Raw genomic sequence first — 19,854 nt, 5'->3', positions numbered from 1 at the left:
GACGATAAAGTGTAAACCGCTCAGGCCGCCCGCCGAGACCTCTCCATCCAAGGTCTAATGTGTTCATACGTGAAACCCTCAGGCGCTCAGCCACACCTGTCAGCACGCAGTCCCCCCCACCCCCCCGTGCACATCTGTCCCTCCACACCTTCGTTCAGGAAGGTCCCAGGTGGGAAAGTCTCCCACTTTGCCCTGGACTTCGAAACATGACCCCCTCACCCCACACCCCGCAACATGTCTTTGGCACTTGAAGACCAGCCCAGCGGCCAGCCTCTCGGTACTGGATGCCACGGGTGAGTGCTGCTTTGACCGATCAGGTGCAGGAATGGGCAGATCAGTCTGCAGGGCTCAGTTACAAGAGAGGTCGGGAACCTCGTAAGACAAGTGACAGACCTGCTTTCCTCACACCTTCGAAACACGTGAGCAGAGGGGCGCCAGCAGTGTCCACACGGGCTCACAGGTGAGGGGGGCCCTCGGAGGGGCTGGCGGCTAGGGTTGGGAGATAACTCTTTCTGGAAATTTTGTGCTTAAAAACCGGGGGGCACCAAGTCCATGAATTGAGGTTCCAGGGATTGTTGAAGGAATCATTCTGACCTGGACACGGAGATGGGATCTGGGCTCTGTCTTAACTTGGGAGACAAACTGAAAGTTCCTATTAGGCTGGCCAATGAACCCATAGAGTCAACTCCCCACAGCTGAGTTAAACTGTCCCCAGCTGGCTTAAGCTGCAGCTGAATGGCTCCCTAACTTCCCGGTTTATACCCCAAGTCTTCTGCTCCGAAGAGGGGCAGCTTTGCCCTCTTGAACTCATTTGGGCATTGTGACAGAGACTTAGCCTCCAACGTGGAGTGAGTAATGCTGGCTTTGGGCTGGCCTGTCTGAGCTCAGCCCCTGCTCCCAGCACCCCCCTCCCCCTCCCCCTCCGGGTTATTCTTAGCAAGAGGTGACCTCAGAATGCTCCCACTGAGCAAAAATAACGCTGGAGGAAGTTGGTGAGTATAAATCTTCAATGAATAAATACATATAGCTAGCAAACAGGGTACAGCACCCCAAAGGGCTGGTCACCCAGCCAGGGTCTGGTGGCCAAGGGCAGAGACTGTCCCTCCTGACGCCCCCGTTGGAACCGGCATGAAAGACAAAGGTGGTGGCAGGGCTGCCTGGGCTTGTGACCAGGCAGGACCCAGCTTCCGCCGCCCTCACTTGTTACGTCCTCGGGAGCTGGTGAACAGGAAGATGCCTCTTCCTCTCACCCTGAGGCTCACACCCACACACAGGCTCACACTCTCCGGCCATCAGAAACCAGCCGAGCACACTGCTGTCCCATCTCCCCATCAAGGGCACCGGCCAGCCCACAGGCCCTGAGCCCAGGTGCCGGCTCCCTTCCTAAGCCCCGCCCAGCCCTGCACCGGCTTCCTGTTTCCTGTCGCTGGCTCCGCTCAAGCATCCTGGCTCGGAGGCCACCGCCGCGGACTGCTGCCTGCTTTGAACGGGCCCAACTCTCACTCCTCAGCCCACCTCAGCCTTCCCCGCTGGCCCATAGGCTCTCTGGTACTTAGGTCAATCACCTATAATCCTATTATATATAGGAGTTCTGTTTCCCCTGTATGCTCTTTGGACTGGGTCTACACTTCTTTCCAACAGCCCTGCATTCGCATGATAACTTAAAGGGGATTCTGGACACTCAGGCTTCCAGAGCACGTGACTGGAGTGGTGAGGAGGAACGAGCCCTGCGGGCTCTGCAGGGTGGAACGTGTGGAGTCCAAATCCCAGTTGGCCTCCCTGAACCTCTGTCTCTTCATCTGAATGTGGGCGTGGTGATGAGAGGCCCCGCCTACTTCCCCACAGGGAGGTTATTCTTGCTGAAAGCCGGCTCTGTAGGCCATAAAGTGCTACCAGATTCTGAGGCTTTATTTGTGGTCTCTGGCCTCAGTGAGTGGGCCGACAGTGCAGGGTGGGGTGGCAGTCAGCCTCAAATCTAGTGGAAGGGACAAGCTCTCTCCGTGTGCTTCCTAACTATCTGGTGTGAAAGGCCAGGTTTCAGCTGTAGTTTTCTTAGTTCTCACTCCCTCAAGAAAGGATCCTTTGGTAAAATACAAAATCACGCACATGGATGTGGTGACAGTATCAAACTGACGTAAAAGTTTCAAATGACTTATTCTCCCATTGTATCAAGACCTGTAGCAGGTCAAAGACCAGAGCTGTCCAAGCACATGATCAGTGGGCTTAGTATCTCCTCTTTTATTCCTTAGTGTTCGTTTTGATTAATTTTATAAGCAGCTCAGGAGAGAGGGTCCCAGTGGCTGAGGTGGGCTTGTGAGACGGGCTCGGATGGTCTGGGACGGTGGGGCAGGGAGAGAGAAGGGCAGGCTGGACCAGTACGCGAGGTAGCGGAAGAAACGTGCCTGGTGTGTTCCGGGGGCAGCGAGAAGTGAGGGTTTCTATGATAAAAGCTGTGGATACTGAGACCCGGAGCAGGGGCAGGAGAGATCATGTGGGAAGGGGTCATTTGGAATATTCCAGACCTTGTCTCATAAGAAATGGGGTCCCTGGAGGCACCTGGGTGGCTTGGTCAGTTAGGCATCTGCCTTCAGCTCAGGTCATGATCTCGGGGTCCTGGGACTGAGCCCCCATGTTGGGCTCCCTGCTTGGCAGGGACTCTACTTCTCCTTCTCCCTCTACCCCTCCCTCTTCCCGCTCATGCTCTCTCTCAAATAAATAAGTAAAATCTTTTTTTTTAAAGATTTTATTTATTTATTTGAGAGAGAGAATGAGAGAGAGTACAAGAAAGTGGGGAGAGTCAGAGGAAGAAGACGACTCCCTGCTGAGCTGGGAGCCCGATGCGGGACTCAGTCCTGGGACTCCAGGATCATGACCTGAGCCGAAGGCAGTCCCTTAACCAACTGAGGCACCCAGGTGCCCCAATAAGTAAAATCTTAAAAAAAAAAAAAGAAAAAGAAAAAGAAAAAGAAAAGAAAGAAAGAAATGGGGTCCCTCCCTAGGGATTCTTGAACAGAAATGTACCGTGAGCACTATTTAGCGTAAGTGAACGTGACCCTCTTCTCTCTAGCACACCAGGGTGAAAAGTCAGTCTTATTTATCATTGTGGCCTTCTCAGCCTGGTGGGTGCTCACTGGGTGTCATGTGCCTGGCACTGAGAGGTTATAAAGTGGAGTTGGGGGGCAGCGGGGGTCTGGTCCGGGCGGGGGTGCAGCCAGGAGGCTGAGGCCAGAGCAGGAATGAGTGGGACATACCCAGGGGCAGATGGCCCCTGGGGACAAAACAAGGAGAGGGGCAATGCTTCCTTAGCCTGGGGGCCAGGGGATGGTGAGGACACCAGTGGCTGTGCCTCCTTCCTCCCTGCCCAGCACAGAACACGCACAGACCACGACCCCAGCCCGCAGCCAGCTCTCAGCCGGCTTCCCAGCATTTCCCTCTCCGTGCCACCTGCCGGGATCTGCGCCAGGCTTAGCTGGATGACACACACTCAGCTGCTTTAAAGCTCCCTGGTCAATCTGTTCCCAGGGCCACAGCTGCACCAGGTCCCCAAGAAGCCCTCCGGCTCTGCTCCTCTGCTGGGGAGGGGAGGAGGCCAGGACGAGCACCTGCTCCACAAGCAAGCCAGACGGCCTAGAAGCCAGGGGACCAGGAGCCAAGCTGCAGCAGCAGCACCAACGTTGGGGACCTGGGGGTGTGCTGCCTGGGAAGGCCTGCAAACTCTTTTCTCTGGGGTCAGTCTTTGTCTGTTCCCCCAGGGTACAAGGGGTCCCTTTCACAACAGCTGCCTTCCCCATGCTCTCTCCCCCATCCGGGGGCCTCTCTTGAGAGTCCAGGAGGCAGCAGGGGCATGGGCCGGACCGCACCCAGTCTCTAACCCAAACAAGATATACAGTGCCTCCCACCAGGGCTGCTGCCAGGCTCAGGCTGGGCTCCCACCTGAAAAGTCTGATAGACCCTGGCCCCCTGCAGGCTCCTAGGCCCCCCTGCAGGGGAACAGGTTTATTACACTGTCTGCTCTACACAGTTGGACCTACTTGGCTGTTTGCAAAGCACGCCTGCAGGTGGACAGGACGGGTATTACTGGTAGCCGAATTTTCCCAGTGAAGAAGCCAAAGTTCAGAGAAGCTCAGTAACTTGCTCAGGGCCACACAGTTGGGAAGCGGTAAATCCTGTGCTGTGTCTTCTATCAGACTGAGGTTGCTGCGGCCTCCTAGAGAGGAAAGGTTTCGCCGGGCAAGGGCAGGACCGGCCTTTGCTAAGCACTGGCTTTCTCTGGGGCTTGCACACAGTTAATTCCCCCAGGCATCTAGGAGGAATGTGTCCTTATCATCTCTGTTTTTCAGGGGGGGCGGGGAGAGCCAAGGTTCAGACAGTGACTTCTTCAAGATCACAAGCTGGGGAGTGGTGGAGCTAAGATTTAAACATAGGTCTGTTAAGTCTTGAAGACAGTGCTTTTCCTTCTACACTAAGCCCCTGTCCAGGGGCCAGGGGTGGGGAGGGCATAGGCCCCACTGACCTTTGCCCCCACTCTGCCCTGCCTCTCCTCCCTCTCACTGGTCCCTCTCCAGACATTTCCACACACCTGCCCCGGGACTTCTTCGCACTTTCTGTCCCCAGGGGCTCACTCCACCTCCCACTGATGGGTCCTCCAGCTGGTCCTAGGGACTCAGGGATGAGCCAAAAGGTTTCCAGGTCTTTATCTGCTACAGGTGGTGACTCTTGTCCCCAGTGCACCTGGAGGAGGGCCGGGGAGGGGCCGGGGGGGCGGGGTGGAGCTCTCTCCCGGAGATCATGGTCACACAGGCAGATGGGGAATTACCAGTGGGCTCTGACTCAGCCTGGCTCCCCCTCCCACTCCAGCCCACACTGGGGTCCTCCACCTTCTCCCACAAGAAGGAGAGGAGAGGGGCACCCTGGGAATCGGGGAGTACAGCCTGGAGTCTGCTGCAAGCTGGAAATTCCTTTGAAGTCCCCCGTTTTATCTTTCAACTTCATGTGAATTTTTCATTACAGGCCATAAAATATCCATGTTTGCTTTAATATTAAAATGTTTAAAATTACTTACCAATTAAATGACTTAACTTCTGCCCCCCCTCCCCGCCCCTCCCAGTCCTCAAGCAGAATCAGCAGCGGTGCACTTTGGTAAGTGCAGGTGCCTGACCTCTGGCTCCGGGGGCCTCTCACCTCCAGGGGCTGCAGCCCTCCCTCCCTCTGCTGTCCCTTTCTCTAAGGCCACTGTGCACCCTGACTCTCCACCCCAAAGGAGAACATTTCCTTGACGGGCTGAGTTACAAATCTGAGCTCCCAGCTCCCCCTCGCCTACTTGCTCAACTTTCCCATTCTCAGCTGGAAGGGGCTGACAGAAAGGAACCAGCTGTCTTCTGCGCTGGCCAGAGACTCCGGCTCTGCCTCTGAGGCTGAGGCATCGGCAGGCAGGCACCTAGAGCCCACGGCCCATACCCGCCCCCCCGGAGCACTGTTCCTCTTGGACAACCGTGGGGCTCCCACCAGACTCCAAGGTTCTGGCCCCCAGAAGCCTGGGCTTGGAGCTGGCCCCAAAGCCCACACTTGAACAGTGTCTGGTTCTCCTGCTTTATTCTGAAGGGACCCATCAGCCTGCATCTCTCCTCACTTTGATCAGACTCCCAGGCCTGGGCTCCCTTCCTCCAGGTTCTCAGGTGGGACTGAGGCCCAGGATGGATGTGTGGATGGGGAGAAAGGGGCCTGAGCAGGCTGGCCTGGGCTCACAGGCAGGCTCTCTTACTGCCCATTCCAGAAGGAAGTCCCAGCTCTGCCACAACTCACAGCGCAAGTTCTCTGCTCTCTAGAGGCTTCGGGTTCAAGGCAGAGAGCAGGAAAGTTGTGAGGGTGGTGATAGAGGTCCAAGGACAGGGAAGGTCAGTGAGCTGGGCAGCTGGAGGACTGCACCCCATGGCCCAGCCCCAATGGTCCCAGGTGCCCGCAGGACACACCTGCCTGCTGTTTAGAGCATGCGTGCCTTTGCACGTGTGCGTGCGTGTGTGTGTGCCTGGGGGATGCCGTGACACTCACCGGGGGGTGCTTGCGCTTCCGCCCGGGCCGCCCCACCTTCCGTGCGGTCGTGCTGGGCTCCTGCCGCTCCTCCTTGCCACGAGCCTCCTCCTGCTCCTCTCCCTCCTGTGGGTACAGACACAGCCTGTGAAGCCGGGGCTGGACCCAAGAGGCCCCCTCCCCTGTCCCCCGACCCCCACAATGGCCACACTTCCAGGGCCACTCCAGGCTGTTCCCCCTGGCAGGGCTGGCCTTCATCCGTCTCTGGCCTGGCAACGCGGGAGCCAACCCTTCGGGTCCCACGGAAATAAAACCTCAGGGGACTTCGGGGTTGAAGCCGCTGCCCCGGCGCTCTGCCGCTCTCCCTCCAGGTGGAGACGTTTTCTTAACCACAGAATCACAACACGTGCTCTGACAAAAAAGTGTGTTTCTGGATAGGAGTTTATTTCCGTGACACACATTTTACATGGGTACAAAAATTAAATGAGTCATATATTTAATTGATTGCCTTTCTCGAAAATAAGATCCCCTCAAAAGAAATATTAAATATAGCAATTGGAAATAGGAGCAACACTTGGAATGAGGACCATGGCCAGCGATAGAGAACTTTCGAGGCCCCTGTGAATACACCTGCTCAAAAGTGCTTGCCTGGGGCGCCTGGGTGGCTCGGTGGGTTAAGCCGCTGCCTTCGGCTCAGGTCATGATCTCAGGGTCCTGGGATCAAGTCCCGCATCAGGCTCTCTGCTCAGCAGGGAGCCTGCTTCCTCCTCTCTCTCTCTGCCTGCCTCTCTGCCTACTTGTGATCTCTCTGTGTCAAATAAATAAATAAAATCTTTAAAAAAAAAAAAAAGTGCTTGCCCGTATGCCTGTCACCCCACAGGAGCATCTCGGGGACAGCATCTTGGTTTGTCTGAACGCCCTCCCTGCGTTCATGGAGTTCTAGACCCCAAGTCTGGTTTGGGGACCCATCTCACGCAGCACCTGGCAGGGCCGGGCCCTGCTGCGTTGTCTCATGGAGCACAGAGGCATAAACCTAGAAAGTCCTCCTGCCTCACCGCTCCACCGGCCCGGCCACAAACCACCCACGGGTCGCTTCTGACTCAGCCGGCTCCAGCATGACTAATCACAAACAGAAACAATGCGGGGGAAGGAGAAAGGGACCCTGACCCAGCGGAGGGACCATGGGCTGCTCTTCAAGCCCCTGTAGGACGTCAGGAGCCAAAGATGGCTTCAGAGTCCTCCCTGGGAAGGGTGCCTCCCCGGAGCAGCACCGGTGCCACGGGAGAAAAAGGCAGGGTGCCCAAGTTCCCAGTGGATTTAATCAAGATGTCCCTCACCATCCTACTTAACTTTCATTTTCTGTGATTTCAAAATAGCTTGTGGTTTGCCTGTCTGTGGGCGGGAGGGGAGGGTCCAGGGTGGAGAGAGAGTCCGCACCAGGACCAGAGACCCCTGACAGGCTCTTTTCAGGAAAACATGGCAGAGAAGCTGTGAGAGCAGGAAGGCCACAGTGGGGACAAACTGCCTGTGGAGGGGCAGGGCACGTACCCCACGGTAGGCCAGACCTCTGGTTCTGGGCCGTCCATGAGATCCCCGCAGTCACCCCTGCAGAAGAGGTGATCATCTGGATCGCAGAGAGAAGGCACCCTAATCCTGGTGACAGTTTCCAGCTGGATCTACACACCATGATGGTGAATTTCAGGCCGAGATGGTGCTTTTGGTCTGACTCCACCGCAGCTAAGTGGGCACTGTCTCGATCATTCTGACTAGCTCACTCAGCATTTACAAAACGGAGTCGATGTCAGGTCATGTGAGGTCACGCAATGGCCCAGGACTTAGAGAAGACCAACAAGGGTTGGGGGGGCCCGGCTTGTCCATCAGCTAGTTAATCTATCCCCTTCTCTGGGCCTCACTCTCCTCATCCATAAAAGGGGAGCATGAAGGTGCCCATTCTGCCGGCTTCTCAAGTTTTTAGTAGGAAGGAACAAACGTTCTGCCCCCCCCTGTATGTTTTGTGCACTGCGAGTTCCCAGAGCCCAGCGCCCGGCCCTGCACGTAGTGAGTAATCCACATGCCCCCCACAGGACCCCCCATATCCTCCGGGGTGGCAGGAGGCCCACTCAGCCCCTGTGTTTGCCTGGAAAGCACAAGGCCAGACCTTGCCAAGCCACTGGCCACTCTTCAGGGCGGAGCCCCTCAAACTGCAATGCACAAGGCAACAGGCAAGAGGGGGGCACCAATGTGGATCAGGGTCAGTCTGGGTGGCCACAGGATATGGAAAGACTCCTACTGCCCAGAAATTCTGGGCTATGAACTATTTCTTTAAAGGACTGCATTTCTGACAGAAGGATTCATTTGAGTTTGATTCCCAACGGACCAGAGATGCAAAGGCCATTCGGAGCCCCTGCTCAGCACAAAGGAACCTCGGTTACCCCACTGCAACGACCTAATAAAGACACTGGACACTGTGGGACCCCCCGAGCCCTGGCTTCCATCAGTACGGGGAGAAGGAGGGCCCCCGGGGGTACTGGCAGGGGGCTCCTGCGCCACCTCGAGACAGCGGGGAGTCTGCGCGGGCTATGCACATGCACAGGAGGTGCTCGCCACTCAACACACCCCAGGAGGAAGGAATGCTCCGATGCCGGATGCCGTGCATGCTGTGCCCCCGAACCAGGCCCTGACGTGTTGCGAGTGTGGACATCACCAGGGCAGGCCGCCGCGTGTTGAGCCCAGGGCAAGGTGCGCTATGCCCCATCCGGCATTCAGGCCTCAGGCTCCCCTGGTTTGTGCCCAGAGAAACGAAATCTCCCCCCAGAGCCTGCGTGGGGGCTCGAACCTAGGTCTGTGCAACTCCTGGCCCATGTCCCTTCCATCAGGCCCTAAAGTACGGCTCTGTGAAAAACATGTTATTTGGGGCCAACAGACACTCTTTCTCGAGGTATTGATGTCGTGAGAGCACAGAGAAGGGCGGTGGGGCCTCCTGCTCCGGGCCTGCCCGAGTTCACCAAGTTGGGGAGACAACACAGAGGGGGGTGAGCAGATGGCTCAGGGCCATGGCCCTCAAGGAGGCCTATCAAGTGGTCCATTCTCACATCTATCATGGGGCCGGGCTCACTCAATATCTTTGCTGATGGGCTGAGCAAAGGAATGTGAAATATGCTTATCAAATCTGCAAGCAGCACTGAACTCAGCGGCGGCGTCACTAATACCCTGAAAGGGAACAATCCGATCCACAGTGACCTGGAGCAGCTGGAAAACAGTAACAAATTGAGCGGAACAGACATGAGCCCGGGTTGGTTTCCTCATCCGTCCACTAAGGGGACTGAATTAGACAATCCCTATGGTGGCAGGTGGTAGGAGAGGGGCAGAGATCTCTGGTCGGGTGGGATTTGGAGAGGGCGGGGTGGGGGGGAGGTGAGGGGACATTCTGCCCTGCTCTTGACTCACTAGTAGCTTCAGGCTCTTCACCCCGAGCCTTGCTTTCCTCACCTACAAAGCAGGGATGGTAACGTCTTGACAGCAAGGCTGTGACAATTCAGTGAGGGAGTCATATATCCAAGGCTGACCCATGATACAGTCCGTCAAGAACTACTAACTTCTGCGCCACACGTCCTGACCGGCACTGCTCCCAGAACTGCATCGCTCCCTCTTCCCCCTGCCCGCCCTCCCCATCCCCATGCATATCCCAGGGCCCCGCATTTGCAGCCATCACTCACTGTTACAGACAAACCCTAGCATCTGGCTGGTCGACTGCAGTGAGATACTCAGGAACACGGGCTCTCTGATCTTTCCAAAATGCAAAGCTGATTATGTTACTCTGCAGAGCTTAAGCCCTTGCCGAGGGGGCTTCCAGGGGCCTCCAGGATCAAGCCAAGCTCCTTAGCCCGTGTGAAGGAAGGCCCCCAGGATCTGGCGGGCGGCCTCAGTCTCCTCTCCCCCTGCCTTCCTCCCACCCATCGCCAACAGACTGCACCAGGGGGGAAGAGCAGGCTGCTTCCCTCCCCGGCACCTTGGCATAGACCATTTCTTCTGCCCCAGCTACCTCCCCCTCAGGTTGACCAGCAAACCCTTAGTCTTCCAACCTCATTTCCCAGATTTCCTTCCCCCAGGCTCCCTCCTCTGATCCTCTGACTGAGGCCACAGACCCTCTCTCCCCCACAGCACCCACTCCCCAGCACTGTAACTGCCAGCCAGCATCCTAGACAGGCCATGAGTCCCTTGCGGGGAGGGACCGTGTGTGTCTTAACCTCAGAATCCCCAGTGCCTAGACCAAGGCACCTAGCGTGAGGCAGGCACTCAAAATCCCTTCATGAGTGAATGTCACATAGTAGGTACTCAATAAGGGAGTCCACACACACACACAGAGGTACACATGCAAATCCACAGAGCAGCACAAATATAACTGTGCCTGAGGTTTCAGGGTTGCTCTGATCTTTATGATTTCAAATCAGGAAACAGGATGACTAAAATGTACTTTCTAGGCTTAAACACAATCATGTCGCTTTACATTTATGTAACTCTTTGCAGCTTTCAAAGCACCTTCACATTTGGTGGCCTGTCAGATTAGGTAGTTACCATCAGCCTCTCTAAACTTCTGAGGCTATGATTTGACCTAGATTTTAACACCGCTCACTGGATGGATTATTTTAAGCCACATACAACTTCTCATTCTGATGAGCTGGGCTGGGACGATAATAATCTCTCGCAGTTGTACAGTACATGGTAATTAACAAAGCATTTTCACATACATTGTTTCATTTTATTCTTCTGCTTTACAGCAAGCGGAGCACGTATTATTTTCTTCCATCACACCGGCAGGAACTCTGAAGCTCAGAGGGGTTGTCTAACTTGCAGAGATCAGAGAGCCAGGAGAAAAGGCTTTAGAACCAACATTTAAATCTTTGATTCCCAGCTCGAGGGTCTTTCTGCTGTAACACACCACTCTAGCCTACTACCCTCTGTGCTCCCGACGTGTGTCACTGTGTGCGTCACTGGGAAGCCACGAGCACACAGGCAATCCAAGGCAGAGGCACACACTGGCATCTGCATCCTGTCTCCGAGGCTCCGGCCCGGACACAGGACCCCTCCCCTGAAGAGATCTATGTCCCACCCGGAGCCAGCCCGCCAGATGTACGTGCTCCCTTCAGAACACACACCGGATGCTACCGACCCAGCATCCGCTGAGCAGATGTCTCAAGTTGGTGTTTGAGTGGAGGGGATGAACTCGCCGGATCTAGCCAGCCACTTGCCCAGACCCTTTGGGAGAAGAAGCACGTACAGCCTTGGCCAGCTGGCTGGCTGGCCTCCAGGGGTCCGTCTGTGATCGCGGAATTCAGTGAAACCAATTGGCCTCTCCGCCAGGCCTGGTCCCAGTCTGGGCTGCCTGAGGCCCAGGTCTGCAGAGTGACGGCCGCAGGACACCACACACCACACTGCACACACGCATGCACACACACGCGCACACACACACACACACGCACGCTCATGAGTGCCGCGTGCCAGGGCTGGCGGGGTGGGGGGATGGGGCTGCGGTGAGAGTGACCACACGGTGGCCCCCGGGATGGCTGCACACCCTCATACTTCCGCATACCCTCCAAAGCCCCCTGTGTTAACGATCTCAGTCACCTCCCAAAGCTATCAGCCCTCTGTTTCAATTATTCAACAATATTCAACACATATTCATCGACCGCTTAGTCGGCTTCACACTGTATATCTGGATGAAAGCCTCCATCCCTCCCAAAAGGCCATGCTCCTGGAGGGCCCGGCCATGTCCTGTTTGGCTCTCCACGCCCCCACAGCTCCCGGGTACCTGCACACAGCATGTGCTCCACGTGTGCCGAATGGCTGAAAACGGTGGTGCTTGTGGGATTTCCCAGGTACCCGCGCCAGGGCTACAGGCCTCTCCCACAACCTGCGTGCCATGCTGGGGCTTCACGGCCTTCCAGAATGGAGACTCCATGAGCCACAGGCCCGAGGCACAGGAGCCCAGCCCAGCCACGTCAACCTCTGTGGCCAGGCCAATGAGCATGCTCAGAAACATTTATCCAGCACCTACTGTGTACTGGATACAAAGATAAGCAAATAGAACACTCAGTTGAGAGAGAGAGAGAGAACACATAAAGAAGTACTTGAGTAGAGTGTCCCCCTCCGTGGACCTGAGCCTACCCCAGCCCTCTGCAGCCCACCCATCCCACCAGGGACTCCCTTTCTGGAAGCACTACAACACTACATAGGGCATGATTTTTCTCTTGGTTTACAGAGGGAAGGAATCCAGACAAAACCGTTCATAGCCACGTGACCTTTGCGAACTTTCTTAACCTCCCTGTGCCTCAATTCCTCACCTCTGAAATGGGGATAATGAGAGAAGATGCCTCCAGGGCAGCCGTGAGGATTAAGTGAGTTAATTGCCAAGCCAAGCAAACTCCTTTCTATGACCTTCCATACTGTGCAAACATTGCGTGGGACGATTATAAGTAATATCCCTAATTGCCCTGTGGCTCTCCGCAGCAGGGCAGGGCCAGGCCGAGGTGCCAGAGAGGAAGGGCATCACCTCCACTTCCCCCTCATCTGGGATACCCACGGCAACCTGCCCTTTCCTGCTCTGTAGAGCTGAGAGCGGCTATTCCCGCCCAGGCCCTGGGGGACACGCTTCTTGGCAGGGAGGGGCTCCATCCCCAGCCTGACCCCTGAAGGCCTGAGGGACCCACACCAGAGCCTCTGAAGGCAGCCACAGCCTCTCCCAACAAGAGTTAGGGCTCCCTGTCTCTGGCTTCAGTGTTGCATCTATTCAATGTGTGAAGGGAAGAGGGGTCCTCAGGCCTGCCTGTTCTCAGGGACCCAGAAATAACCTTCCTTCCACACGCCAGGTTCTCCGTGGACCTTCAGGCCACACCTTTCACACCCTACCTGTATTTTCCACACTCTCGCCCCGTGGATCTACAGCACGAATGTGCAGGCAGGTGGTAGATAAAGAGATTGCTAGGTAGGTAGTAGCAAGCTAGCTAGTTACCCAAAGTGAGTCCCAAGACGAACAGAATACATGCCAGGCCCCTGTGTTAAACACACACCATGTCAAACTCTCATTTCCCTGCTCAGAGGCCACATGAGCGAGTCACACAGCAGAGTCCAGATTCAAACACAGGCCTGTCTCCAGAGTCCCAGTGATGCCGCTCACGACTGTATCAACAGCGGGTTACCTGAGCCGGACACGCACAGGCTACCTCCTTTCCCCGCACCGCACGGAGCGCACACGTTTGATGAACTGAAGGTCTCCGGCAACCCCGTGTCCAGCAGGTCTATCGGTGCCACTTTTCCAACAGCCCTTTGCTCACGTCATAGTCTCTGTGTCACATTCTGGTAATTCTTGCAATATTCCAAATTTTTCCTCATTATTATTATTATATTTGTCGCGATGACTAGCGATTACAACTTGCTGGAAGCTCAGAGGGTTGGCATGTTTTAGCGCTACTTTTAAATGAAGGTGTGTAAATTTGTTTAGACGTGTCATTGCACACCTGATAGACTCCAGAAGAGTACCAGCGTTGGGACGTCGAAAAAAAATTCATCTGACTGGCTTCATTGGGATCCTCGCCTTAGAGTGGTGATCTGAGCCAAGCCGGCAATCTCCCTGAGGTACGCCTGTCCTGTCTAACTCAGAGAACTTTAGAGCATCCCAGCACGAACACACAGGTCCCTGTCAGTGCAGGGGCGGGCCCCGTGTGCTTCATACACCTGCTGCACGTGCCCAAGCATCTTATCAACTCCACTGAGCTACAAATGGATGCGCCCTTCTTCCTAGCTGGGCTCCTGAACAGGGAAGGGGAACGCGGCCTCTTCTGTAACTGCTTGAATGTACTAAGAGGGCTGCTATTTCAACAACCCCTACAGTGACTATTACAAAGCAAAGAGCCGGCCCTCAGCGACGGTGTGTGGGCATCTGAGTGTAATGAAGGCAGAGCGTGCCCGAGCAGGCAACAGACCTATGGACCAGCAAGAACAACAGAGAGCGGAGCTGGGAGAAGCCCACCCAGGGTGCCCCCAAGCCTGTGTACTGCCCGCAGGAAGTGGTGCGTGCCCAAGGGAAGTCGGCACCTGCCAGGCCTCTGGGGTGGCCTTGGGTGAGGAGGGAGAAGCCCGGCCACGGCACTGGCCACACACACATTCACACTTGGGCATGCACACAGCACACTGGCTGTGCTCCCCCTGCATCAATCCGCACCCCTCCTGTCGCTTCTACTCCCCAGCTATCCAGGAGAGGCCTCCCTGCTCCAAATGATAGGCATGACCTATAGCTTCCTACCCCCTCTCCTTTACTAGACCCTCTAGGAATGTTTATTCGGTTCATGCAACAGACCTGCGGAGCCCTACTCTGTGTTGGTACTGGGGAAGGTACTTGGAAGGAAAGAGAGGAAGAGGAGAAAAGAGAAACAATGCAGGAGGGAGGGAGGCACGCAGGCGGGGAGGGAAGAAGGGCAAGCAGCTGTGTGGCCACGGCACTGTCTTCACGGAAGAGTGTGTGTCCGCTGTGTGTGTTGTGTGTGTGCGCGCACGTGCTGGCCTTGTATGTGAATTCTTACTGGAGATGAAGTGCCCCCAAACCTCAACCCCAGGACAAGAGCATGGCCACACTGAGTAAAGCATTCTCTGACCGTCCCTACTTCCAGTCTGGACCAACGCCCTTGAACCTGCAGCAGAAGCACCGTGGGCAGGGCTGTGGGCATCAGGGCTCTATGCGGGCGGGAAGGCTGGGGGGAGCCTGCCTGAGTGCCACGGCCCCGGAAGAGCATTCACTGGCTATATGACCTTAGTGAAGTGACCCCACGTGTCTAGGCATCCATGTAGTCATTCAGAAGATAGAGTGCTGAAAAATACAGCCTACCTTATGGAGCAACCCTACGAGCGAAATAAGAGCGAACGAAGATCACGCGAGCGCAGAGCTTAAAGTAGCAGCTGGCAGGGAGTCAGCACTCGGCGCATCTTGGCTGTTGTGTTTCTGAGGCCGGAGGAAAGAAAGCGGGGAGCCGCACGATCGGGGGCCCAGCCTGGGGCTTGGACTCTTGGCCAGGCGCTAATTCACGTGTGGGGATCTGAGGAGGCCCTTCTAGCCCCAAGGTGGGAATGCTCTCGGTCTCCTTTCCTGCTCCCTGTTCCCCCTCCCCTCCCCCCTGTGCAGGACCCGATACTCCACCCAGGCTCCTGGCCTCCCTGATGTCACCTCCCACCCATCCCCCCTAAGGCCACCTCCCCCTCCCTCCACTGTGGCCACATTTCCCCAGATGACCCAGCCTGGTGAGAACCCCAGCGCTCAGCCCCCCCAAAACCTGCATTGTCCCAGCATTCTCCACTCGCTCCCTCCCCACCCAACATATGGACAGCAGGGTAGGGGAGGCTGCCGGACGAATGGATGCTGGGCAGACGTCTCTGTGCACTCCCAGCCATAAGCGAGCTCCTTGGCTCTCACCGCTGGCTCTTGCCGCTGGCACTGCACCCAGCCTGCCTGATCGAGGCCCCGGGCTGTTCCCCTGTGGAGGGTCTTACCGCTCTCATTTTCTTCCAACCCTAGCCACAAGGGACTTCCTGAGCACCAGCTCCAGGCTAGTCAGGCCCCGCCCTCGGGGGGCAGCAGTGGGGCTGGGTGTTGTCCACACCGGTACTTCTCAGATGCCCTAGAGAGAGGCCTGGCTAAAACAAGGACTGCTGGGCTCCAGCCCCACAAGCTCTGATTGGCATGTCTTAACCTTTCCAGGTGCCACCAGTGTTCTCAAAAGAACCACGGGTCCCGTCCAAACCGTAATTCAAGGCAGACTGAAGCAGCAAGGGCTTTGACCAGAGAGGAGCGGTGAGAATCAGGGAGAGGGCCCACCAGGCAGAGGAAGAAGCATAAACAAAGGGCTGGCGGTTCCAGGAAGTACCACAGTGGAAGGTGCGTGAAGGCGTGGCCGGGAAGGAGGCTGGAAGGGCACGTGGCGCCCAGGGCCAGCGGGTGGCCACACCCCTTCCCTCTGGCTCACCAAACAGTTCCTTAGTGCCAGGTGCTCCGGGAGACTCGGCCAGGCTCCTTGGGCGGTAGCCCAAGACCATCTTCCCCCTCCGTGGTGACATGGCACCGCAGCCCCAGGCCTGGCTTTCTCCGGCTGCCGTGGGAGACTGGCAATGTCTCTACCCGCCCTCTGCCGAGGCTCCCAGGGCGGCTCCCAGGGCAGCTCCCCCGAGCTGCGGAAGCCAGCCCAGAGGGGCTGGGGGGGTGGGCCAGGTGAGCCAGTGTGCGCCCGGTGGGCGTGGGCAGCTGGGGAGGGGCCCTGCTCTATCAGCACCAGGATCTGGGGCCGGGTATGTGTTTATTGCCGCATGAGCCAGAACAGTTACTATGGGTAGATAATAATAGCAATCGTAATCCCTCATAATTGGACCAGACTTTGCTGTTTGCAGGGCATTTCCATGCCCATGACCTCATCTGACTTCCCCAACCACCCTGTAAAACAGGCACAGCTAGAGTTACTATCCCCACTTTACAGCTGAGCAAACGCGAGCCCAGATGGCCTGAAGTCACATCTCCAGGAAGTGGTAGACTCAGGCCTGGGACCTGGGGCTTCTGACTCTGTCCAGGGCTCTTTCTCGATCTTGAACTGTCAGAACAGAGAGCCTGCTCTGCCGCTCTCCATGCGAGGGAGCCAGGGGCTCTGGTATCTAGGGCAGCACTGGTAATGAGAGAAGCTTGGCCTGACTGTCCCCACCTTGCCCACCTGCAGGGGGCGGGGCAGCTGATCACCAACTGCAAGTGTACGGACACAGAGCTCTGTCAGCACGAGTCCAGGCATCAGACCGGGTAGGGAGCTCAGGGTCACCTAATCCAACAGAGGAGCAAAACAGACCTGACCAGGGGTAGGGAATTATGCAGAGCCACAGGTGGCTGGCCGCAGGTGGCCCCGACTCTCTGTGGGTCGACTGCTGCCTGAGACAGGAGTAGCTCGAAAGGCCCAGAGGATAAACTGGACTGCCTGTTCTTTTTCTGTGGGTTCAGAAAGAAGGGGACCCACAGCCTCTAGAAGCCTGGCTCAGTGGACCACGGCATGCACTTTCTCCCCGACCTGCTGGGTATACACCCCCAACTAGGGCATCCCGCATGACTCCAGGCTGTGAAGGCAGGTGCCAGGGCTTCATGCGCACACCTGCATGTCTCCACACAAGGACTGATCCAGTGGGAAAGGTTCTGATCCAGCAGGCTCTCATCTGGACCCACCACTGGGTAGCTGGGCTCAGCTTCCTCATCTGTAAACGAGGGCCATCTGTCCTTGCCTCACTTATTTCAAGGGTTGTTCCTGAGAGCCAACTGGCTGGAAACCATTCAGAAAACAGAAACAAGCTGTAAGGCTGAGGGAGCCCAGGAAGGAGCTGAGCACGCGTGGGGGCGCATCAGGGAGCATAAGCAGGGGGCGGGTCTCAGAGCTGTCCCCTATGGTGGGCAAGCAGATGCGATGCTCCTTGCAGTGTCCAGGGGGCCCATATCTGGTGCCAGGTGTCCACTCTGGTTCCAGAAGAACAAACTATACCCCCCACCTAGCATTCACCCTCCCTCCTGCTCAGGAAAAGGGGAACAGGCAGAGGAAACTGTGGGGACCAGGGCACAGCAGACAGGACACCCCAGGAAGGCCTATGGCTGGCACAGCTTCCCCAGAAAGGTGGTGGGGTTTACCATCTCACTGACAGAGAGTGAAAACAGAGTCTAACTGTTGGGGTTCAGGGCAGCTTTGCCTATAGATGGACGCAGCTTGGTGAGGTCCCAGGCAGCCTGTCGCGGCCAAGCAGGGATCCCTACGGGGCTGCTGGGATCTCCTTTGATTCAGGCCTGTCCTGGAGTTCAACAGAAGGTGATAAGCTCACCCCGCAGGGGGCTCGGAGAACAAGGACGTCATTGGCTCCATGGTCAGAAGTGACACTCAGAGCCCAGGGTGGGGGTGAGGGGCAGGAAATCACCATCTCCAGGATGACTGGTGTCACCGTGTGCCTGGCGCTCTGAGAGGGGGAGCCCTCACGTGGCCTCCTAGCTACGGAGCCTCCCCAAACTTGCCTTTGGCCTCGCAGAAGCAGAGGCAGCTAAGACAGGTCAAGGACCCCCTGAGGATACAGAGCTGGTAGATGCGAATCCAGAAAGGAAGCTGGGTTTGGGGACACTTTGCCAGGCTGTCCCCCCACACTGCATACAGACCCGGGGCTTGAACCTCTGCTCAGACACCAGAGGAGTTAGAAAGCCTGGATCCCATAGCGACTGCTTCAAATTCCCGATGTATCCCCAGGACCGAACGTCTACAACCCATGGCCCAAACGGGGACACAGCCCTCCCCATGGCCCAGTGCGGAGACTGAGCTGCACGGTCCAGCGCTCAGCACGCAGGGCTGTCGCCAGGGCTGTCATCAGGGCTGTCATTACCTGGGGAGGGCCCTCCCTCCTGCACCCTCCCCCCTCCCCTCCCACGGCTGTGGCCAGAGGGTCCCTCACCTTGCGGTCCTCCTCCCGCTCCAGAGCGGAGCTGCTGGTGTCCCCAGGGCCGCTGGAGGGCATGGCGGGCAGCTGGGTGGTGGGAGGCAGGCTGGGGCTGCGCGGGGCTGGGGGGCTGCTGGGCTTTGGGGAAGGAATTATCGTGGTCTTTGTCAGCAAGAGTTAGATCATAGATCCCGGTGAAACTCTGCCTCTGGCTGTGGGGTGTGGGCTTCCAGTAGCTCCACCTGTGGGGGAGACAAGAGGGGTTAGCACGGCAGGGCACCCCCAACCCCAACCCCGGGCCCCACCTGACACCCACCCACCTCCAGTCAGCCCCACGCGACCCCGTGAGGCCTGTTCCTCCGAACTCACTCCTCTTCCCAAGCTCACCGGCAGCTCGGGCCAGCCTAGCCCGCCAGAGAGCGGGGGAAACTGAGGCCGACTCAGCTGGCAGGGTCCTGCCTGGCTTCCCTCAGGGCCTCCTCCTGCCTCCAAGGCACCAGCAGTCTCCCCGGGCCTCCGCGTTGCTGTGGTACAGTGGGCGCCACTTCTGGGCCTTCCAGCGGCCTCCTGCCTCCTCCCTTCTCTTCATTCACGTCTGTTTTCTCCTTTGAAAGCTTCCCGCACCCTCCCTCCCACCCAGCCACCCCCCGGGAAATCCCAGAGGTCCCCAGCCCTGCTACATTTTCCTTCTAATCTGTCCTCCCCTCACGCCCCACCCCCACACGGCTCCCACCACGTGGAGGAAGTGAGCAGCAGTCACAGGATGTAGTGAAATGAATGTCACCCCACTTCAGGACCAGCGTCTGGGCCCAGAGAAAGCGGAGGTTGAACTCGGGCTGCGGCCAGGCTGAAGGCCCAGGTCTGCAGTGCTGCCGAGAGGCCGTCTGGGTGGGGGGAGGCCACAGCCCAGGCCACGCTACTCTCCTCCGCACCCCACGAATCGGCCCCATTTGCCTCGGGAAACTGGGGGGCTCGAGGGGGCCCTCCACACCCACACAGCTTAATTTTAGGGGCTTTTCATCTTCCCTGCTTCAGGTGTGGGCCTCAAGCCAGTAAAATAACAAAGCCCCTGCCGCAGGCCTCAGCTAGGGGTGGGGGTGTTGCGCGATTCAACGCCCCCCCCCCCCCCCCCCCCCCCCCCCCCCCCCCCCCCCCCTCACAGACACTGAGTTCTCGGGCTCCCCACCCCCCAGGAGGAAACTCAGGCCAAGCCCCTGCCTCCAGTGCACCCGCCTGCAGGGAGGGGATTGGCAGGAGAAGGAAAGTGGGAGGCAGCTGGATCTGGGCCCACCCACACCCTTCCCCTTCCAGTTCCCGTTCTGCTTCCCCGGCTTCCCCTCCCTCTTG

General features: G+C 57.3%; 1 protein-coding gene across 4 annotated transcripts in view; it reads right to left on the bottom strand.

Annotated features, from left to right (window-relative positions):
• Positions 1-19,854, bottom strand: part of DNMT3A (DNA methyltransferase 3 alpha) — a 98,036-nt gene that overhangs the window by 52,764 nt on the left and 25,418 nt on the right. For 3 of the 4 annotated variants that reach the window (XR_006606516.1, XM_004745939.3, XM_045079301.1), the window contains exons 2-3: positions 18,523-18,749; positions 6,049-6,153 (exon numbers count right to left, since the gene is read on the bottom strand). Coding sequence is in view for 3 of the 4 variants with exons in the window: in XM_004745939.3 (XP_004745996.1) it covers positions 6,049-6,153; positions 18,523-18,585 (168 nt within the window). In the remaining variant the exon portion in view is untranslated. Of the gene's footprint in view, positions 1-6,048; positions 6,154-18,522; positions 18,750-18,894; positions 19,584-19,854 lie in introns of those variants that run through there. The other variant, XM_004745938.3, reaches the window with a different exon arrangement.

The sequence above is a fragment of the Mustela putorius genome, unplaced genomic scaffold (assembly GCF_011764305.1).
Source record: "Mustela putorius furo isolate JIRA1106 unplaced genomic scaffold, ASM1176430v1.1 tig00000281_pilon_pilon_pilon, whole genome shotgun sequence".
Classification (NCBI taxonomy): domain Eukaryota; kingdom Metazoa; phylum Chordata; class Mammalia; order Carnivora; family Mustelidae; genus Mustela; species Mustela putorius.
Note: the sequence above shows the minus strand (reverse complement) of the source record. Positions and strands in the feature narration are given on the sequence as shown.